Raw genomic sequence first — 16,670 nt, 5'->3', positions numbered from 1 at the left:
TGTTCTTATTGATTTTTTTCTTGGAACTAATATTTAGATTTTGGAGTCTGAATTTTTATTACAAAAAGCATCTATTCATGGCACTATGTGAGGAACAATCAGCATCCATCAGTGTGCAAGGGAGAGTGGAAACAGTAAATTTATTAATCATTATGAAATAGTTCAGAAAGGTAACACAGATTGAAAAAACTCAGTTAAAAGAGTTAAATGTGGGAGGACTGTTACTGTAAAGAAAATGTAAAGAGAATGGGTTTAAGATAATGCTGTTCTGATAGCAATACATGTGTTTAATTGCCAATGTGTTCAAGGAAATGGAGTAGTATTTGAAAATAAGGCTTGAGAAACACACAAAGAGTCACCTTAATCCTTTATTTAAAGCAGGAGTCTAAACAGAAATACATAATTGAGCTGATAAATTGCCAGTGAAATTCAGGAATTCGTTCATTCAGCCCTGCTCACCCTGCAGGGAAGGCAGATTCGGGCAGTGTGTGAGGAAGCAGGAGCTGTCTGTGTGCCCTGCTGGGCACGGGGTTTGAAAAGTGTGGCATTTGCAGAGCACCCCATTCTCTGCACCACACAGGGACCTCAAATAAAGCTGAAAGAAGAAAACTGATACGTTTTGCTAAAAACATCATAAGAAGAGCATTGTTTTTAGCACGGTCTTTGGCATTACAGAAACTGAGTTCAGAACTCAGGATGGGGATTTCAGATTAGCCAAGGCTCACAGTGTAATGGGAGTTGTTGGAATAAACCGGGGGGGTTTCTGACATTTCCAGCTGAGATGTTAATGCAGGCACAGGGAATGCACAGCATTTTCACTTGGAGATGTGCACTTGGGAGGGAAGAAATGGCAGAGTCCAGCTGCGATGTGACCTTGCAGGCTGGCTCTGGGCATGGCCACTCACCCCAGGCTGAGCAGAGCACATGGGTGGGTGTTCACTTCTCTGGAAACATGTTTCAAACTGAACCTGGCCCTTTGCCACAGCCCTTCAGTTTTGCTGCTGGGCAGATTAATGGTTTGTGTACCTTGCCAGAATCCCTGTGTCTCCCAGGGTTGGTGGCTCACGAAACAAGTTCAGACAAGCCCTCCTGAAGATAAAAAATTGTCTTAAAGACCCCTGTAATCAGTGCCCTGAATTGTGTGCACTGCCAGGGGCTGTTCAACGGAGAGAGCCCACAATAAGCAAATCATATTCCATTAAAAAACCCAAGAAACAAAACACCACAAAATTTAGTAGGAAACTTTGGGGAGTTTTCAATGAGTCTTCTTTCACTCAGGTGTGGTAACTCCTTTGGAAGGTCAATGGTGAAACACACTTTGCTGCTTTCTAACATGCCCCAGGCGTCACGCTGGATCAGTATCAGATGAACGCTTACAAAAACCAGGTAGCAGATAAAAGCTGTTTCTTTCTGTTGGATATTTACCATTGGGAAACAAAATAAATCAAGCTGCCAATACAGATCATGCCCCATAACATAATTTAGACAACGATTTCTACAGCATTTTCTCCTTACAGGCTGTACAGGGAAATAGAAGCCAATCACTTGCTGAAGTAAAAAAAAAAAAAAAAAAAAAAAAAGCTCTTTCAAGCTTATGCCTTTATTCTGGTCTCACTACCTTTGCTCAGAGATTCCTTATCCAATGACACATGGACTCATCCTTTGCACGATCTCAGAATTGTATCTGTGGTACCTGAACTTCTTGGTTTGTCATCTTCCACAGAGCTTTTTTGGAAGACATTCCCTGACATGTCTGTGCTGCACAAACTCTTTCTCTTTTGTTACCTCTGCTGTGGGATTAACGGAGCTGACACACTCCAGCCCCTCCTCTCAGGACAGCAAGTTCCAGTCAAGCAGCAGCTTGTTTGTCATCTCAGTGATCACTCTGTGAGTGATAAAACCATCACTCAGAGGAGACGTGACATGCCTTTAGAAAACACATTTTTTTCTTGAACCAGACGCTAAAATTATAGTGTCTGAGTGATTTATATCAAACATTTTACCAGAAATCCTTTATTGCCTTACAGATACAGGAAAAATTAGTAAAATTATAATACAAAATTATAAAATAAAATTATGAAATAGAATTAGAACTAAGCTATAAAAACAAGAATTCAGGATTTTTATAGCTTGCATTCTTGGAGCACGAGAATTTCTTGTCAGACTTGCACATTTGCAGCTGGACAACACCAGAAATCTGCAACAGTGAGCTCCCACCCTGAATGGTTTTGTCACAAGAAATTGCTCTCAGGGAATGGGATTTGTTAAGATTACAAAAGAAACCTGGAGCTGTTTGTTCTTTCATGTAGGGAGGTTCCAGGTCTCAGGGTTGTACGGAGTAAGTTTGGTACAAAGCATGTGTTCATGTGCCTGCACTCAGCAACTGCCTGTACTGAATGCACAAAATCTTCTTCTCCTGGCTCTTCCAGAAATGAACCCTACAGAAATGGGTGAGCTCCTGAAGGATCCCCTGCTCCCCATGTGCCTCTTGGGCCACTGTTCCCTTTGATTCTGCCCATCTTTCTTCCTGTTCCCCCTGTCTTGTCTCTTTGTCTGTGTCTTTTTGACTATTCTTCTCTCCTGTCACAGTTTTCCCCTGTCAAAGTGAAGCCACTGCTTAATGCCACCATACTTCATTCCAGAGGCTGAGCTGGGATGGTCAGTGGCAGTAGTGACAGCTGATGCTGACAGATCATCTGAGTCACTGCAGAACCAAACCCAAGCAGCAGCACCCTTGGATTGAAGAGGATTGCCCCACCTTGAGAGAGGAGGTCCAGAGCTTGGGGTGCTCCAAGCCATGCAAACACTCCATTGATCTGTTGTGAACATCTAGTTGTGAACAAGAGATCATGGACATTCTCCAGGGCCAAGGAGAGAAGAGCTGAAGGATTTGATGATGTCTTCATGAAACACAGACTGCAAACTGATCTACTCTGGGGGAGAGCAGTGTTGGGATACTTTCAGTCTGGGTGTATCCCCGTTTTCATTCTCCCCCATCTGTGGAGCAAAATGTGCCTCTGGTAATAGCAGGAGCTGGGAAGGTGCTGGTTGGGCTGGAACCATGGTTTGCTTTTAGCACAATCCCTGAATTTTTTGTGGCTGTCAGTTTAGTAGCAAATAAAATCAGTGATTTCTGGGTGTTGGAACTAAAAATGATTCCACTTGGAATTTCAATTAGGATAATATCCTTGCAATGGCATAGGAGGTAAGTGGGCTGGAATTGGTGCTAAAGGTTTGTAAGGTCTGTGTGAATGGGGAAAGGAAGTGAAGAATTCTCCCAGCTGTGGCTCACTCCTGTGTGCTCCTGCAGGAATTATCTACGAGCCAGTATTTTACTTTGGATTTTACCCTATGAAACATCTCCCAGCTCCTGCTGCTCTCCAGAACGCCCTCCCATGCCATTGCCCCTGCTCTGCAGAGTGCACAGCATCATAGTGAGAAACCCAGGTCACTCTTGTGTCCCCCTCCGAGGGGCTGGGGATGCCACTGCCTCTGTATTCCAAGCTCCTGCCAGCAAGAGGAGCCAGCAAGAATCAGGATGGAGCCCAAACTCCCCACGCTGTGAGCAGTCTCAGGGAGGCTGGCTGGCTAATTCCTGCCTGAGTAAAGCCAAACTTCAGTGAATTATCACAATAACTCCAAAGAAGCAAAGATTGCAAGAATATCATCTTTATTTGAGTAGATGCAGCAATTCAGTACATGCAAAACCTATAACTAATTGCAAAGCTGACCCAATTCACATCTTAATCATCACTAAGTGAATTAATCTGCCTAAACTTTGTGTGGCCAAGAACCTTCTGTGCTTCAACAGTCATTTCCAGCAGTTCAGAGTGATTTCTCCATCTCAATCCACATGTGTTGTTTGCTTTTTCTCAGTTTGCAGATGACATTTGAAGGACCTTCAGTGCTTGTCTCTTTTGTCTGCAGTAACATGGAGAGAAAGAACAGCAATTATTTAAGCCCAGCTCATACAGACCACTCTGTGATGGGCACTGGGCTTGGCTGGGGCCCCATCTCTCATTCCCTTCGCTCAGAACTTTTTCTCTCCATCGCCTGGATTTGACTCATCCCTTTTATGACACTGCTGACCTCTAACAGCTCAAGGCAGGTTTTACTGGCGTGTTCCTGCAATTCCCCCGAGCTGGCCAAGCTTCAATTCCCGTGTCCTTTCATCTGGGGAAATGATTAAGTGTTTTGTGCTTTACTTAGCCTTTACTGTAGCAGAGTCTGAGATGTTTTTCTGATATCTGACATATTTTAATTGCTGAAATTTGTTCCATTCTAACTGGAGACATCATTTGTTACTGTTTCTTTTTTGTGACAAATTATGCTGACTGCAGTCTCTAGAATAGACTCAACTACCAGTTATGTAGTTTTAGAAAATAAAACTTCTGAAAGAGAAAGAATTCTTACCGGCAGTTCCTGAAAGGGAGCCAAACATCCTGTGGAACAAATGTAACAATTGAAAGAAGAGTTAATACATCAAATGCTGCATGAGATGAGGATGGATGAAAGCAAATTGTCTATCAATCAGGTACACTGTGTGCAGAGCCATCTCCCCGCCCTCCTTCTCAGCAAGGACAGGGGGTTGTGGTAGGAAATATATTTTTAAACTGCATTGGAAAAAAGATATTATGGAAAAGAAGTAACAGAGGAAACCAAAACCTTTCAACCCCTGCCTCATTTTTTGTCTCCTTGAGGCTGTGTGAGATGAGATTGAGCTGTGCTCCCATGTGGGAGTCACTCAGTGACTGCCTTCACTTCTCTTCCCAGTATTTCCTCCCACTGATTCCTGTTGGGTAAGAGTTCTCCACCTGGTAACAGGGAGTTTATGGGAATTTGGTATTAATTTTTATATTTTGTAAAACATTATTAACTGCACTTTTCCTGACTGTGATGCAGCTGATCACTTCAACTGTCAGTAGCAATTAATCTACGGTGCTGAATGTCAGTTCCCCTCCCTGTTTAGAAACTCTTCGAGGTCTCACTTCATGCAAATGGCAACTGTAACATTTCTAGCTCCACCATAGTCCAGAAAAATTAGTTTGTTTAAAATTACAGAACTCCAGGAGCATTTAATTGTGTTTACCAAGGCGCTGTGGCAAATGAGCACCATGACATGGTCAGACTTATGAGGCTGAGCAAAAGGTTCTTACTGGGACTCCTGGCCTTCCAGCAGCTGTCGGTACGTAGCGATCTCTTGCTCCAGCCGAGTCTTGATATCCATGAGGATCTTGTATTCAGTGTTCTGGCGCTCCATGTCAGCTCGGAGCTCAGCCAGCTGTGCCTCGATGCTGCCAACCAGCCCCTGGATCTGCGCCAGCTGCGCCCCGTAACGCGCTTCTGTGTCGGCCAAGGTGCCTTCCAGCGCCGCTTTCTGCCAGGGCAAACCACAGACAGCAAAGGTTGCTGCCAGTGCAGGACTCCGTGCAGGGAAGGAAATATGGGCCCTTCTCAGTGAGGGGTTGTCAGGCAGTGCAAATTCTGACATACCATGCTGAGCTGGGACTGCAGCTCGATCTCCAGCCCTTGCAGGGTGCGTCTCAGGTCAGTGACCTCGGACTTGCTGCTCTGCAGTTGTTCGGTGTTAACAGCGACCTCACGGTTCAGCTCTTCAGTCTGAGACAGGGAAAACAGCACGTGAGAGATGTGGGGGCATAAGGCTGTCACAGCATTTTTCTGTGTGTTTTAGTAGTTGTTTCTTTCATGGATTTTTTTAGTTAGTGTTTGTACAGTATGGAGGGTTTTACCTTGCTGTGGAACCAGGCTTCAGCATCCTTCCTGTTCTTCTCAGCCATGTGTTCATACTGGTCCCTCATGTCTGCCAAGATCTTGGACAGGTCAATGCCCGGAGCAGAGTCCAGTTCAACGCTGACTTGACCGGCTACTTGCCCTCTCAGGGTACTCAGCTCCTGTGGGAAAAGGCAGAGACAAAAGAGGGTACAATTGTAAACTGAAAATATTATGAACCCTCTGTCCTTTCTTCAAGGGCAAAGGCTGACTGACTCCCTGAGATACTGGCAGGAGGGATCCCAGTCTACACAGGAATCTTTTCCTCACTGTTGGAGAGCCCAGGGCAATCCTGAGGGACTCCACATCTTCACAGGCTGTTTTTCTAGTGCAACTTTCAAACATGTTCCTTGGGGCTTACCTCCTCGTGGTTTTTCTTTAGGTAGGCCAGTTCCTCCTTTAATCCTTCAATCTGCAGCTCCAGGTCGGCTCTGGACAGGGTCAGCTCATCCAGGACACGGCGCAGGCCGTTGATGTCGGCCTCAACACTCATGCGCAGACCTTGCTCAGTCTCAAACCTTAAAAAGGCAAAACAAACCCATTCAGGTTCACTGATTACCCAGCCCACAAGAAACACAGTATGAATGTATCTGGCTTTGTAGGATTTATGGTGTAGCAAATGTCATCAAGCGTTAAACCTTTCTTCCCATATTCCACATCATGCAAAATTTTCAGTGGTTCTTTTAGCAAGGATATGAAGGGTTGAACTGCAAGCACAGGATCAAACCAATATTCGTACAGGGGTTTTAGGGGAATTCCATTCCTGTTTCACTGCCCTTTGGCTCAACAAGGATTTTTGCCTACTCATGAGATCTTCTCCCTCTCAGAAATTACTTGGTTTTGAAGTCATCAGCAGCCAGCCTGGCATTGTCAATCTGCAGCACGATCCTGGCGTTATCAATGGTGGCATCAAGGATCTGCAAACAATGAGAGCTCATTACTGAGGCTGAAACAACTGTTATCAGGTTCCCTGCTGTGCAGATAAGAGTGAAGAGTCTATTTCATCTGTAGCTACAGAAAATAGAGATGTAGGGAAGGATTAATGATCTACAGCAAACACATCATACAGATTTATCACATATTTCTGCCAGGATTCTGTTTTGAACATGTCCTTGTGTCCGGTGTATGAAGTGGATTTAGGTAGAAGTTCCACAGTGAGATAAAACTACATGCTGGCTGAGAGGAAGAGGACACTGAGAGACCATCTTTGATCACATTTCTATTTCCTAGAAACCTAAGATAGTGTTTATTGATTATTTTAATGCATGATGAGAGCCTCTGAAGGAAATTTTATTTAGAAGGAATCTCTGTTTAGTTTTACCTGGAAAGCATTTCTTCTATGCCTGCCACTTCTAAAACTCAAAAGGTCATCCACAAACCAGCCGTATGGTTTCCCACTCCTAACTAAAGGAAACAAAAGAAAGGAAGGAAAAGAATACTAACAGGAAGAAATCCCATTGCCAGTTCTGCTGTCAGCAGAGCTCAGATTTTAAATCAGGAGCGATTGTGGATAGGTTGTAGGAAAGAGAAGCAACCTGCGTGGGAGCGGTCATGAACTCCAGGCTGAACTCAGAAAACTAAACCTCAAGTTTTCTTTCTTTTATTTACATAGTTAATCAGCTTCTCCCTGTGTTGTGCAGGGTGTGTATCAGCTCAGCAATCTGTTATCAGGTACCCATGGGCTCTTGGGGCAAATCCTGCATTTATGTATAGGATTGATTACTTCATATCTGCTGTTTCCTTTTTTCCTATGCCAAATGTTTCAGTTCACTTAATTCCAAGGTTAAGTATGGGAAATATGAAAAAGAAATACTCTAAACCCGTTTTTATTTTCATTGTTAAAGCAGTGTGTCCAGGCCTCTGAGGGTTTTCAAGCTCTGTGGCAGGTGAGAGGTTGCAGAGACCGTCAGGTTGCTGTCACTGCTTGGCTCTCATTACATTTTAGTTTATATATGGTCATACATACATTAACTGGTCATATGTGTGTGCATGACCAGCATGTGTATAGACATGCTTTGTTAAAAGCAAACATTATCAGACTTCAGTACTTGGGCATCCCCCACTGACTGGTTTTCACCTCCCCTTGGCTAGCATTAAAAAAAGTAGATAATTCCATATTGACATTGACTTTATCCCACCACCCATTCCTTGCATTTACATCTCATGTCTCCCCTTCCCATGACCTGCAATGCTTTGTAGGGGTTCCCTAAGGAACTTTTTGGGTTTTCGTGCTTCCTTTGTAAGTGGAATCTAAGATGACTTTTGATAAATGTTAACACCTACCTTGTCTCGAAGGTCCTCAATAGTCTTGAAATAAGGACTGTAGTCCCGAGCTGGGCTTGGTCCTTGTTTTTGGTACCAGTTTCGGATTTTGATTTCAAGGTCAGAGTTTGCCTCTTCGAGCGCACGCACTTTCTCCAGGTAGGAGGCCAGGCGATCGTTCAGGCTTTGCATGGTCGCCTTTTCATTTCCCGAGAGGAGGCCATCGCCGCCCAGGCCACCCCCATAGCTAAAGCTGCTGCTGAAGCTGCCTCCACCATAGCCACCCCCCAGGCCGCTTCCCAGGCCAGAGGAGACGAACCTGGCAGAGGACACGGACACACCTCTGCCACCAGATCCCCCGTGGATGCTGGGGGCCCTGAAGCTGCCCCCGAAGCGGAGGGAGGAGGCGCCGGGCCCCCCCACCATGGAGGAGCTGGTTTGCCTGAAGCTGTAACTGGCCATGGAGAGGAAGAACAAGGACCCAACCTAAGCTGCACCTCAGCTATTCGTGATCCCGAGGCAGGAGAGTGCCCTGCTCCCCCACCGCACCGCTTTTATGCAGGTGACAATGGGAGTTGTCTCCAGAATGTGTTATCTGAGACCCATGGAATTTATCAGCCCTAAGCCTTCTGCCAACACGGCGGTTCCCCTTATTGGTCAGTGGCTGTGGAGTGGGCTGTTTCCTTCCCCACTACCTCCACACGGGGGAGGCGATCCCCTCCCCCGGACCGCTGCCGCTTGAAGCAAAAGGTGGGATTTGGGGGAGGCGGCTCCCTACCGAGGGAAGCGTTCCTAAACCTGGTTAGAGTTTACCTACGTGGAAACAAAGGGGTTAGGAGCGCACCCACTGCGGCCAACGCCGCGGTCAGAGCGGAGTCACACAAAGCCTTGTTTCAAGAGGGTGATTCAGCCTAACAGCGCTTGTAAGGAGTCCAAATGGTGAACAATGTGTGTGCACCTTCATGTTCCCGCCCCTCTGTTTCCCTCATTTCCCTTGAGAAAATGTCTTCTTTCAGAAAGGAAGTTTTCACTCTTTCTGTCTTTACTCTCGGTTCCGTTTGGCCTAACAGAGAACGTGCTGTGTCTGAGCGTCTGGTTTTCTACAGACACAAGAATCCTCCTGAAGCAGCCATGACTGTACCTGTAGCAGAGAAAAGCAGTGACATCCCTGAGTACCTGAGGAGTGAGCAGAAACAAGTGTCTGATTACACAGAGTCCTTTGATTGCTACTGAAAGAGAGAAGCAAAGAGAAGAAACAGAATCACTTAGTCTTCTGGTCTTTGAGAGTCATGAAAATATTATTTCTAAAATTTTCAGGTCCTCTATTATCCAAGAAGGATTTTCAAAGGCTTTCATTACTGTGAGCTCTTCCCTGAGCATCCCTAACACACATGGGGATACTCAGAGCTTTCCTTCCCTTCTCTTTCTCATTCCCTCTAAATTCTGTGGAAGTCCTCAGAAGTGTTTTGGAGAAAGGAAGTTCTGGCCTGGCAGCACTTGCAGCTCCTGTGAGCAGCCAGGCCTTTCTATACCCATGAGAAATGCTCCAGGTGTTTCAGGCTACACAATGAGCTGCACTCCCTGTGTACAGAGGTGTCAAACTGCGGGGCAAATTCAGGGAGGGAAAGAGCAAACAGCAAATGGGAGGCCAGCCAAGGCACCTGTAGCACCAGGTAATGAGGAGGCTGTATCAGAAGGAGGAATTCTGCGGTGACTCAGGTGTGGGATATATACTGGATACACACAGGATACGTACCACGCTTCAGCCCCAGGACACCACAGCAGAGCTCTTCCCTCTCTGCACAGACTTTGCCCTCACAGATCTCCATCCTGCACTGCAGCACTGTGCAGTCTGCAACCCTCACAGGCCCAGGGATGCTCCTGCTGCCAGAGACACGCCAGTTCCTCCTGGAGACCTGAATGTCCTGTTCAGCCCTGGGTGGGACAAACCTGCCCAGCCAGTAACTGCTCCCAGGGCTGTGAACAGATGAAATAGTGGTGTCAGGAGGTGATGAGAGAAAGCAACTGGAGAACAGTTATTTTTTTGTGAAACATTAAGTCCATAGTTAGAGCATAAAAAGCACCAGTGCATGTGCTTTTCTTCACTGAACAGAAAAGAAAGAAGCTGAGAGGAGAATAAATACCAGCATGTTTTTTTTTGAGATATATCTCCTGATGCAAAGAGTGATGAACATCTGTCCCTCCAGGTACTCTTTTAGCATTCCCTGGACTCCCATATCACGGCCTCAATGCAGTGCATTTTTAGGTTTTGCAAAATAAAAAGCTCATCTGTGATGCTGCATAATATTTTATGATCCAGCTCATGAAAACTGGGATCTGGAAGGCTTCTGGATGGCCTCTGCAATATCTTGAGTAAAAGCATCAATCACCATATATTACACTGTCAGAATATTGATCTGGTACTGCAGGCAGGTTTGGGTTTGCATGAGCTTACAGGGAAGAATCCCCCAAAGAATGAACTGCAATTCTTAGTGGCAGTTTGGAAGTACAGCTGAAGTGTCAGGAAGAAGAAAGGACTGGGGCACACTGTCAAATTGATTAATCTGATTTACAACACCAAATACAGCATAAGCCTCTAGTACCAAATCAATCCCTCCCTTTTAGCATTTTTACTAAAAGTTAATTCTAAATATTTTAACTTTCAATTTCTGTTTTACCTTAATGGTTGCATGCGTTTGCTTTGGTGGGACTCCTTAAGGTGAGAATGTGTATTTAAATGCTTGCAAAAGCCTTCAGTATGGCAAGCTGAAGAAGGTGCTGTTAGCATTCAGTGTAGGTCTCTTTTTCTCCCCGTGCTATAAAACTAATTCATGGTAGGGTCAGCTTTTTCCCAATAAGGAATGGTCAGCACAGGGAATTTCCCTTATCTGCACCTTATCAGAAGGGAAGGGAGACACATTTTTTCAAGTAGAGTCATCCAGGCACACCCAAGTGCCTGGCTAAGACCTGGTTCTGCTTTACTTTTATCTTCTCTGCCTTGCCAGTCACCACTACTTTATAAAACCATTCATATTGTTTCAGAGTAGCTTTATTAGTTGTCCTGTAAACCCTTTTTTTCTTGCCCTTGAGGACATTGGTATATCCTCCTCTCTTTTCACATCCTGCTGAATTTGCTTCCAGGGATAGCTAATGCAGTTACACTTTAATGAACTTACTGAGTGTTTTAACCAACTTTGTTGGTGCCTGCAGTTCCATGGATGCATCTGTGGATGAATGAGCAAAACCAATTTATTATTCTAGATTTACCTTTTCAATTTTAACTGTTTGTCCCTTCTGGTAATTCTTCCTTTCTGACTTTGCTTCCATCAATGAAAATGTGCTGCTTTTTCATGTGCATATTTTGAGTCTCCATCTCTTCTTTTGCTCATATGAACTTTTTCCACCCTCCCCACAGATCATGTCACGGGCCCTCTTAAGAACACAGCTTGGGATGTTTTTCTCCCATTTTGAAGATCAGAGGCATGAAGTATTTGCAGCTTATTAATTCAAGCACAAAAATTTCTATTTTTTCTTTTAAACTTCCTTGTGGGAAGAACTAGTGACAACAAAACAAGCTCTGATCTGCAGCTGGTAGCAAGGTAACTGCAGTTATGGTTTGCCCAAGATACAATTCTCAACTGTCCTGGCATTGCCATCTATTCCCTGAATGTGCCAACAGATTGTGAGACAAGAATGCTGCTGTGCTGAAGAGGCAGGTCCCAGCACATGCACACACAGCTGTGTGTGGCTGGAGAAGAGGGTTGGGAAGAGCAGAGCAACACTGGGAATTTGCTCAAAATTACTATTTTTGCAAGGTAGAGGGATTGGTGAAGAAAATGCATAGTTTCTGCACTGAAAGAGGTGAGAAATAAGGTTGTGTAAGGGTTCTGTGTTAACAGAAATTGTGAGAGTAAGACACAGGACAAGACATTTCTGTCCAGGGCTCTGGTTTGTTCCTGGCAGGACAGAAATGACGGATCAATGATTTGAGCTGAACTGGAACGATTCCTGCCCAAGCTGCTGCAGTGCTATTGGGGCACAGAATTTAATTTCTCAATGATTGTCATTTATAGAACATTTAAACAGATTGGTATGAGGAAAGTAAATAAAAGATTCTCCTGAAGAGCTCAGGCACTTTAGCTGAGAGCAGTGTAAATACTTGGCAAATTCTTGAAACTGGCTGTGGTGTGGAAATGCTTTATTATTGTCCCTGTTTCCCTAGAAACATAACTAGCTTTAAACTCCTGACTCCTCCATCATGCCAGAACTCTAATGATAAAGCAAATCAGGGAGTAAAGTACCTGAGACAGGAAAATAAACCAAATTTTCTTATCGTGTGATTAAAGATTGTGTGGGAAGGAAGGCTCAGTTGGGGCACCAAGCCCTAGGGAGTGCAAGTAAACTCACTGGATGTGCTTTCAGACTTCCTTTAACCTGTTATCTGGCTGGTAAATCTCAGCAAGGTATGATTGGGCTGGAAACTATTATTTGAGAGTCAAACATCCAACTGACAGGAGGATGTGTTCCAAAAGTCAGGTTTCTGCAGGCAGCAGCAAAGGCAGTGCAGGGGCCTCTGCCAAAGCCCAAGGGACTGAACCTGTCCCAGGCTGGGGAGCGGCGGCTGTTGGACACTTGCCATGGCCTCTGCACGCTGCACTGAGGGAGCAGGCCTGGGGCTATCCACAGGATCTTCCCATACACCCCATGGAAAATTCCTGCTCAAAAATAAATCCTACACTTGGGAGGGACACAGGGTAGATAGGGCTCATAGCCCACAGCTGAGCTGGTTTTTTCTGTTCCCATCAGTAAAGCATTTGTATGTCTATTATTTATATCTATGTGCTCATATGTTTACATGCATATACTTGTATTTATAGACTTATATATTATTATTTCTCTTGTTAATTTTGTAAGAATATATTCTGATCATAGGGGTAAGCCACAGCTTCCAGTAAGGGCAGAGATTTGACTGTGCAAGCTTTAAACATTAGTTTTAACATTATTTCTGGATCTAATTAGAAAACAAGTAGCTCTCTTAGTACCCTCCTGGGGGATCCTTGTATTTGGGCTTTCCTGATCCTGCTGGTGGTTTCATATTCAGTCTTTCTTGACAGGAATTCTCAGAGCCTGAAGATCTCTGGCTGGGCTCAGTGAGAAAATCCAACTGTTGCTCTACGAGGGCAACCCCTGCAGCCTCTGCTTTGTGGAGCTGCTGCCAGGGAGGCGTTTTTAACACTTGGTCCTCATGGCAACTCTCAGCCCATGGAAACCCCTTTGGAGCCCTGCTTCTGCCTGCCCTGGCTGCTCACACAACTTTAAGGGAACGAAAGGGGATTTCTCACTACTTTTGACAGTTTGTGCCACTTTCATAAAGGACTGTGTTACCCATGTTTGTGTGTACCAGGAAAGTCCCTTCCTGGGCAGTCCTGGCTGTTACCTTAACTAAGAGCCGTGGTTTTCCACCAGACTCTGACACCCATATTCAGCTTTATATCTTCCTTTTATTAAAAACTGAGGTTTGTGCCAACTGTCTGTATTTTGGGCAGCCCACAGCCAGTAAAGCGAGTGACTGAAGTGCTCTCTGAGCGCCTTTTCATGCTTTCCTAATGGATTCAGCTTTAATAACTGATAAAAATCTGGTGACATGTTTTCTAACAGCATTTTTGACAAGAAGGAGTTGTTGGAATTTATTTAAAATCTTTGTGTTTGTGTGAACGCTGTGAACTTTTGGATACGGCTGTGATTTTTGATAGTCTGACATCAGGTTGTGGGAAAGAACTGAACTAAGATTGGGAATGTTGTCAGGAAACGCTGCTTGCTGAGGCTGTGGTGGCTTTGATGCCAGCCCTGCGCGGGCAGGGAGCGCAGGTGTGTGCAGGGAAAGGTGTTCCCTGGAGCCAGGCTTGGCGGAGCCGCGGGAGCGTGGGCTCCCAAAGTGCGCTATTAGAGTAATTGCAGCGTGCAGAAACCTCTCTCTAGGCAGTGCTAAAACAGCTCGGAGACTCAGCTCCGGTGTGCCTGAGTCTACGTGTTCACTGTCACTTTATCATGGAATCATGGAATGCTTTGAGTGGGAAGGGGCCTCAGAGCTCATCCAGTCCCACCCTCTGCCATAGGCAGGGACACCTTCCACTAGAACAGGTTGATCCAGGTCACGAACACTTCCAGGGCAGCCACAATGTGGAAACATTTAAAGAAATTCCAAGGTTTGTTTGGATTAGCACTCCAAAGTGTTATATATGATGTGAAACCTAACAGAAACTGTTACAAAAAGAATTTTCCTGCATGAATTCTCATACTTACTTAACTTGGCTGCTGCTATTTTTCTTGGTTATGGTGGGCTGGTAAATGTCAGAAATATCACAGGAGCAGCTTCCTTTCCTCTTGCTTCTTTGTTACAAGTACAGTGAGTCAGAGTTTCTTTTCTCATTCCTTGAGTTGGTGGCTGGCCGAGAAGGAAATCTGCCTTGTCACCTCTGTGGTTCCATTGCCTTGTAGCCAGAGCCTGGCAGGACTGTGCACAAAGGCACCAGGAGTAGCGGTGGGCTGCTCTACCTGTCCATACCTGAGAGCTGCCCTTGCAATGGAGGCATTGCTGCGGGTCTAAATCCTGCAGGAGTGTCAGAATCCTGATCCATTGTCAAGCCCCTTGGAGAACCACTCACTTCTGGTTCTTGTCTTGAATTTCTGTCCATACAGCCATTACACCTTCTTATCTTCATCAAAGCTCTTGACAATGTTGGATTGTCCATCTGGAGATGATTAATTTCCAGAGTTGAGCCACCACCCACGGGATTTGGGGCCTTGGGAAGCCGGAGCAGCACAGAGCACCCTCTGCAGGCCCGGCTGTTGAGCACAGCCATCCAATCCAAGGCACGAAATAAAAATAAAAGCGTGCCGATTTTCGTATTAACGAATCTGTTCTTTCCTTGTACGACCCGTGTCCCAGGCCTGAGGCTTTAGTTTAATTTTGAGAGTGTTTTGAGCAGTTTGTATCACAAATCCTATTTGTTATTTCCTTAATTGCCATCAGAGGATGCCAGGGAGCCGACCCGAATGGACAGAGACGCGGCCTGTCACCCACAGGTAAATCCTGTCCCTGGTACGGAGCTGTGGGACACGCCATTGGAGCAGGACAAGGATCAATCACAGCATTCCCATGTGCTGGCACTGCAAACATGTCCCGCCATAAGAGAGCAGAAGGGAAGCAGGAGACTGGGGAATGTTCCCAGCAGGCAGCCTAGAGCACAAATGGCTCCTTTCTGGGATTACAGACATTCTTCCTAGTTAAACAGTGCCTAAAGAAGGTTTTTGGTCCCAAAGTCCATTATAGCTGGCTAGTGCTGAGGGGTTTGGGATAGTCAGCATTGGCTGATAAGAGAGAGGAGTAAAAGGGATCATAAGGCAGAAGAATCTCTGTTACATCCACAGAGCAGAAGAGTCCTGTTGTAACTTAACTCCAAAGAGAGGCAAATCTGCTTTGGCTTTACAAACCTTTGTTTTCCATGGAAAATAGTTTCTCTGACTCGTCCCTTTCCTGCTGTGCTGAGAATTCAGCCTGGATTGTAACATGGAACAATTTGATGTATTATTTTAAAATAACACTTTGTTATCCAAAATGATGACGTTTTACCTGTCCTGACTCTCTTTGCGAACCAGAGTGTAAGTGTAAAGCTTCCTGACGGATAAGAAATGTAGGTGATTTAGGAGGTGTTCAGGGAACAATGAAGCCTCTGAGACCCACCCAGGGTCTGGGGCAGGGCGGCAGTGGAGTCACTCCCCTGCTATGTGGCTGACCCTGTTCAGCAGCTTCCTTTGCCCTGCAAACCAAACACTGAAATGCAGATTTCTCCGTTTGAATTTACTGAGATATTTCACCCGTTTTCTTCCTCTGTTGAGCCCAAATAAGCTGAGTGTGGTACACAAGGGGGGCAGGTTTAGTAACAAAGCTTGAACCTTGCCTGCACCGTGCCATTCTGCACACATAGTTCCACACAGCATGGATCTGGGAATGACCCTATGGAATACAGGAGCACACTCCTCCTTGTGGAACCCAGATAAAAGACCTGAACTCAGATTTTCCAACACATCAGGAGGAATAATCCCGACAACTGAATGTTGGGTTAGTAGAACTTTCGTCGTCCTCACTCATTTCCTGATCTAACCCTTTGCTTTAATCAAACAAGATTAGACAGAGCTCTTACCCAGAAGCTGAGAAAGGGCTGCCTGAATAGGATTGATTTCTTGTTCAGGGACTAGGGAAAAGTGGTTTTGATTTGACAAAATTTTCATGAAATATTTGGGTTAATTAATCCTAATTTTTCATTTCAGCTGCTGAATTGGCAAATCAACTACTTGCACACCCCTTGCAATATAATCTGTGAAAAAGGGGTTCCCCCACCCCTTTCTGTTCCCCATAGGTGTCACCCTTGAGTTTAATGTGGATGTGTTCATTCATCTCCAAGATTTTATCCAGTCATCATATGATTTAGAATTCACGTATTTCTTTGGAGCTGTATTACATAATTCACGCCACCTTAATTTCTTTGTGTACCTGACTTGTTACACCTAAATGTAAATAGAATGTTAATATACCAAATAGACTGCTGGACACAGAG

At 45.1% G+C, this 16,670-nt stretch overlaps 1 protein-coding gene and 1 long non-coding RNA gene across 2 annotated transcripts; one reads left to right on the top strand and one right to left on the bottom strand.

Moving 5' to 3' along the window:
* The first annotated feature begins 2,342 nt into the window (after window positions 1-2,342).
* Window positions 2,343-3,153, top strand: LOC140680744 (uncharacterized). The gene is made up of 2 exons (XR_012052132.1): window positions 2,343-2,450; window positions 2,643-3,153. It is a non-coding gene; the product is annotated as an uncharacterized lncRNA (long non-coding RNA).
* Window positions 3,154-3,653: 500 nt separating this feature from the next.
* On the bottom strand, window positions 3,654-8,630 carry LOC100227535 (keratin, type I cytoskeletal 19). The gene is made up of 8 exons (XM_002196979.7): window positions 8,074-8,630; window positions 6,625-6,707; window positions 6,152-6,308; window positions 5,751-5,912; window positions 5,494-5,619; window positions 5,157-5,377; window positions 4,414-4,442; window positions 3,654-3,921 (listed from the first exon to the last, which is right to left on the bottom strand). The coding sequence occupies exons 1-8, from the start codon at window positions 8,512-8,514 to the stop codon at window positions 3,902-3,904; spliced, it is 1,239 nt and encodes a 412-aa protein (XP_002197015.5). The 5' UTR covers window positions 8,515-8,630; the 3' UTR covers window positions 3,654-3,901.
* Window positions 8,631-16,670: the final 8,040 nt, after the last annotated feature.

The sequence above is a fragment of the Taeniopygia guttata genome, chromosome 27 (genome assembly GCF_048771995.1).
Source record: "Taeniopygia guttata chromosome 27, bTaeGut7.mat, whole genome shotgun sequence".
Classification (NCBI taxonomy): domain Eukaryota; kingdom Metazoa; phylum Chordata; class Aves; order Passeriformes; family Estrildidae; genus Taeniopygia; species Taeniopygia guttata.
This window is presented reverse-complemented; position numbering and strand designations above follow the sequence as displayed.

Bases quoted from the DNA above. Each gene is read 5' to 3' on its own strand.
- LOC100227535 (XM_002196979.7), bottom strand. From the start codon at position 8,514: ATGGCCAGTTACAGCTTCAGGCAAACCAGCTCCTCCATGGTGGGGGGG. The intron at 5,913-6,151 runs GTAAGCCCCAAG...CTTTTCCCACAG, and splicing joins TAAAGAAAAACCACGAGGAG to GAGCTGAGTACCCTGAGAGG. The intron at 5,378-5,493 runs GTATGTCAGAAT...TTGCCCTGGCAG, and splicing joins TGCAGTCCCAGCTCAGCATG to AAAGCGGCGCTGGAAGGCAC.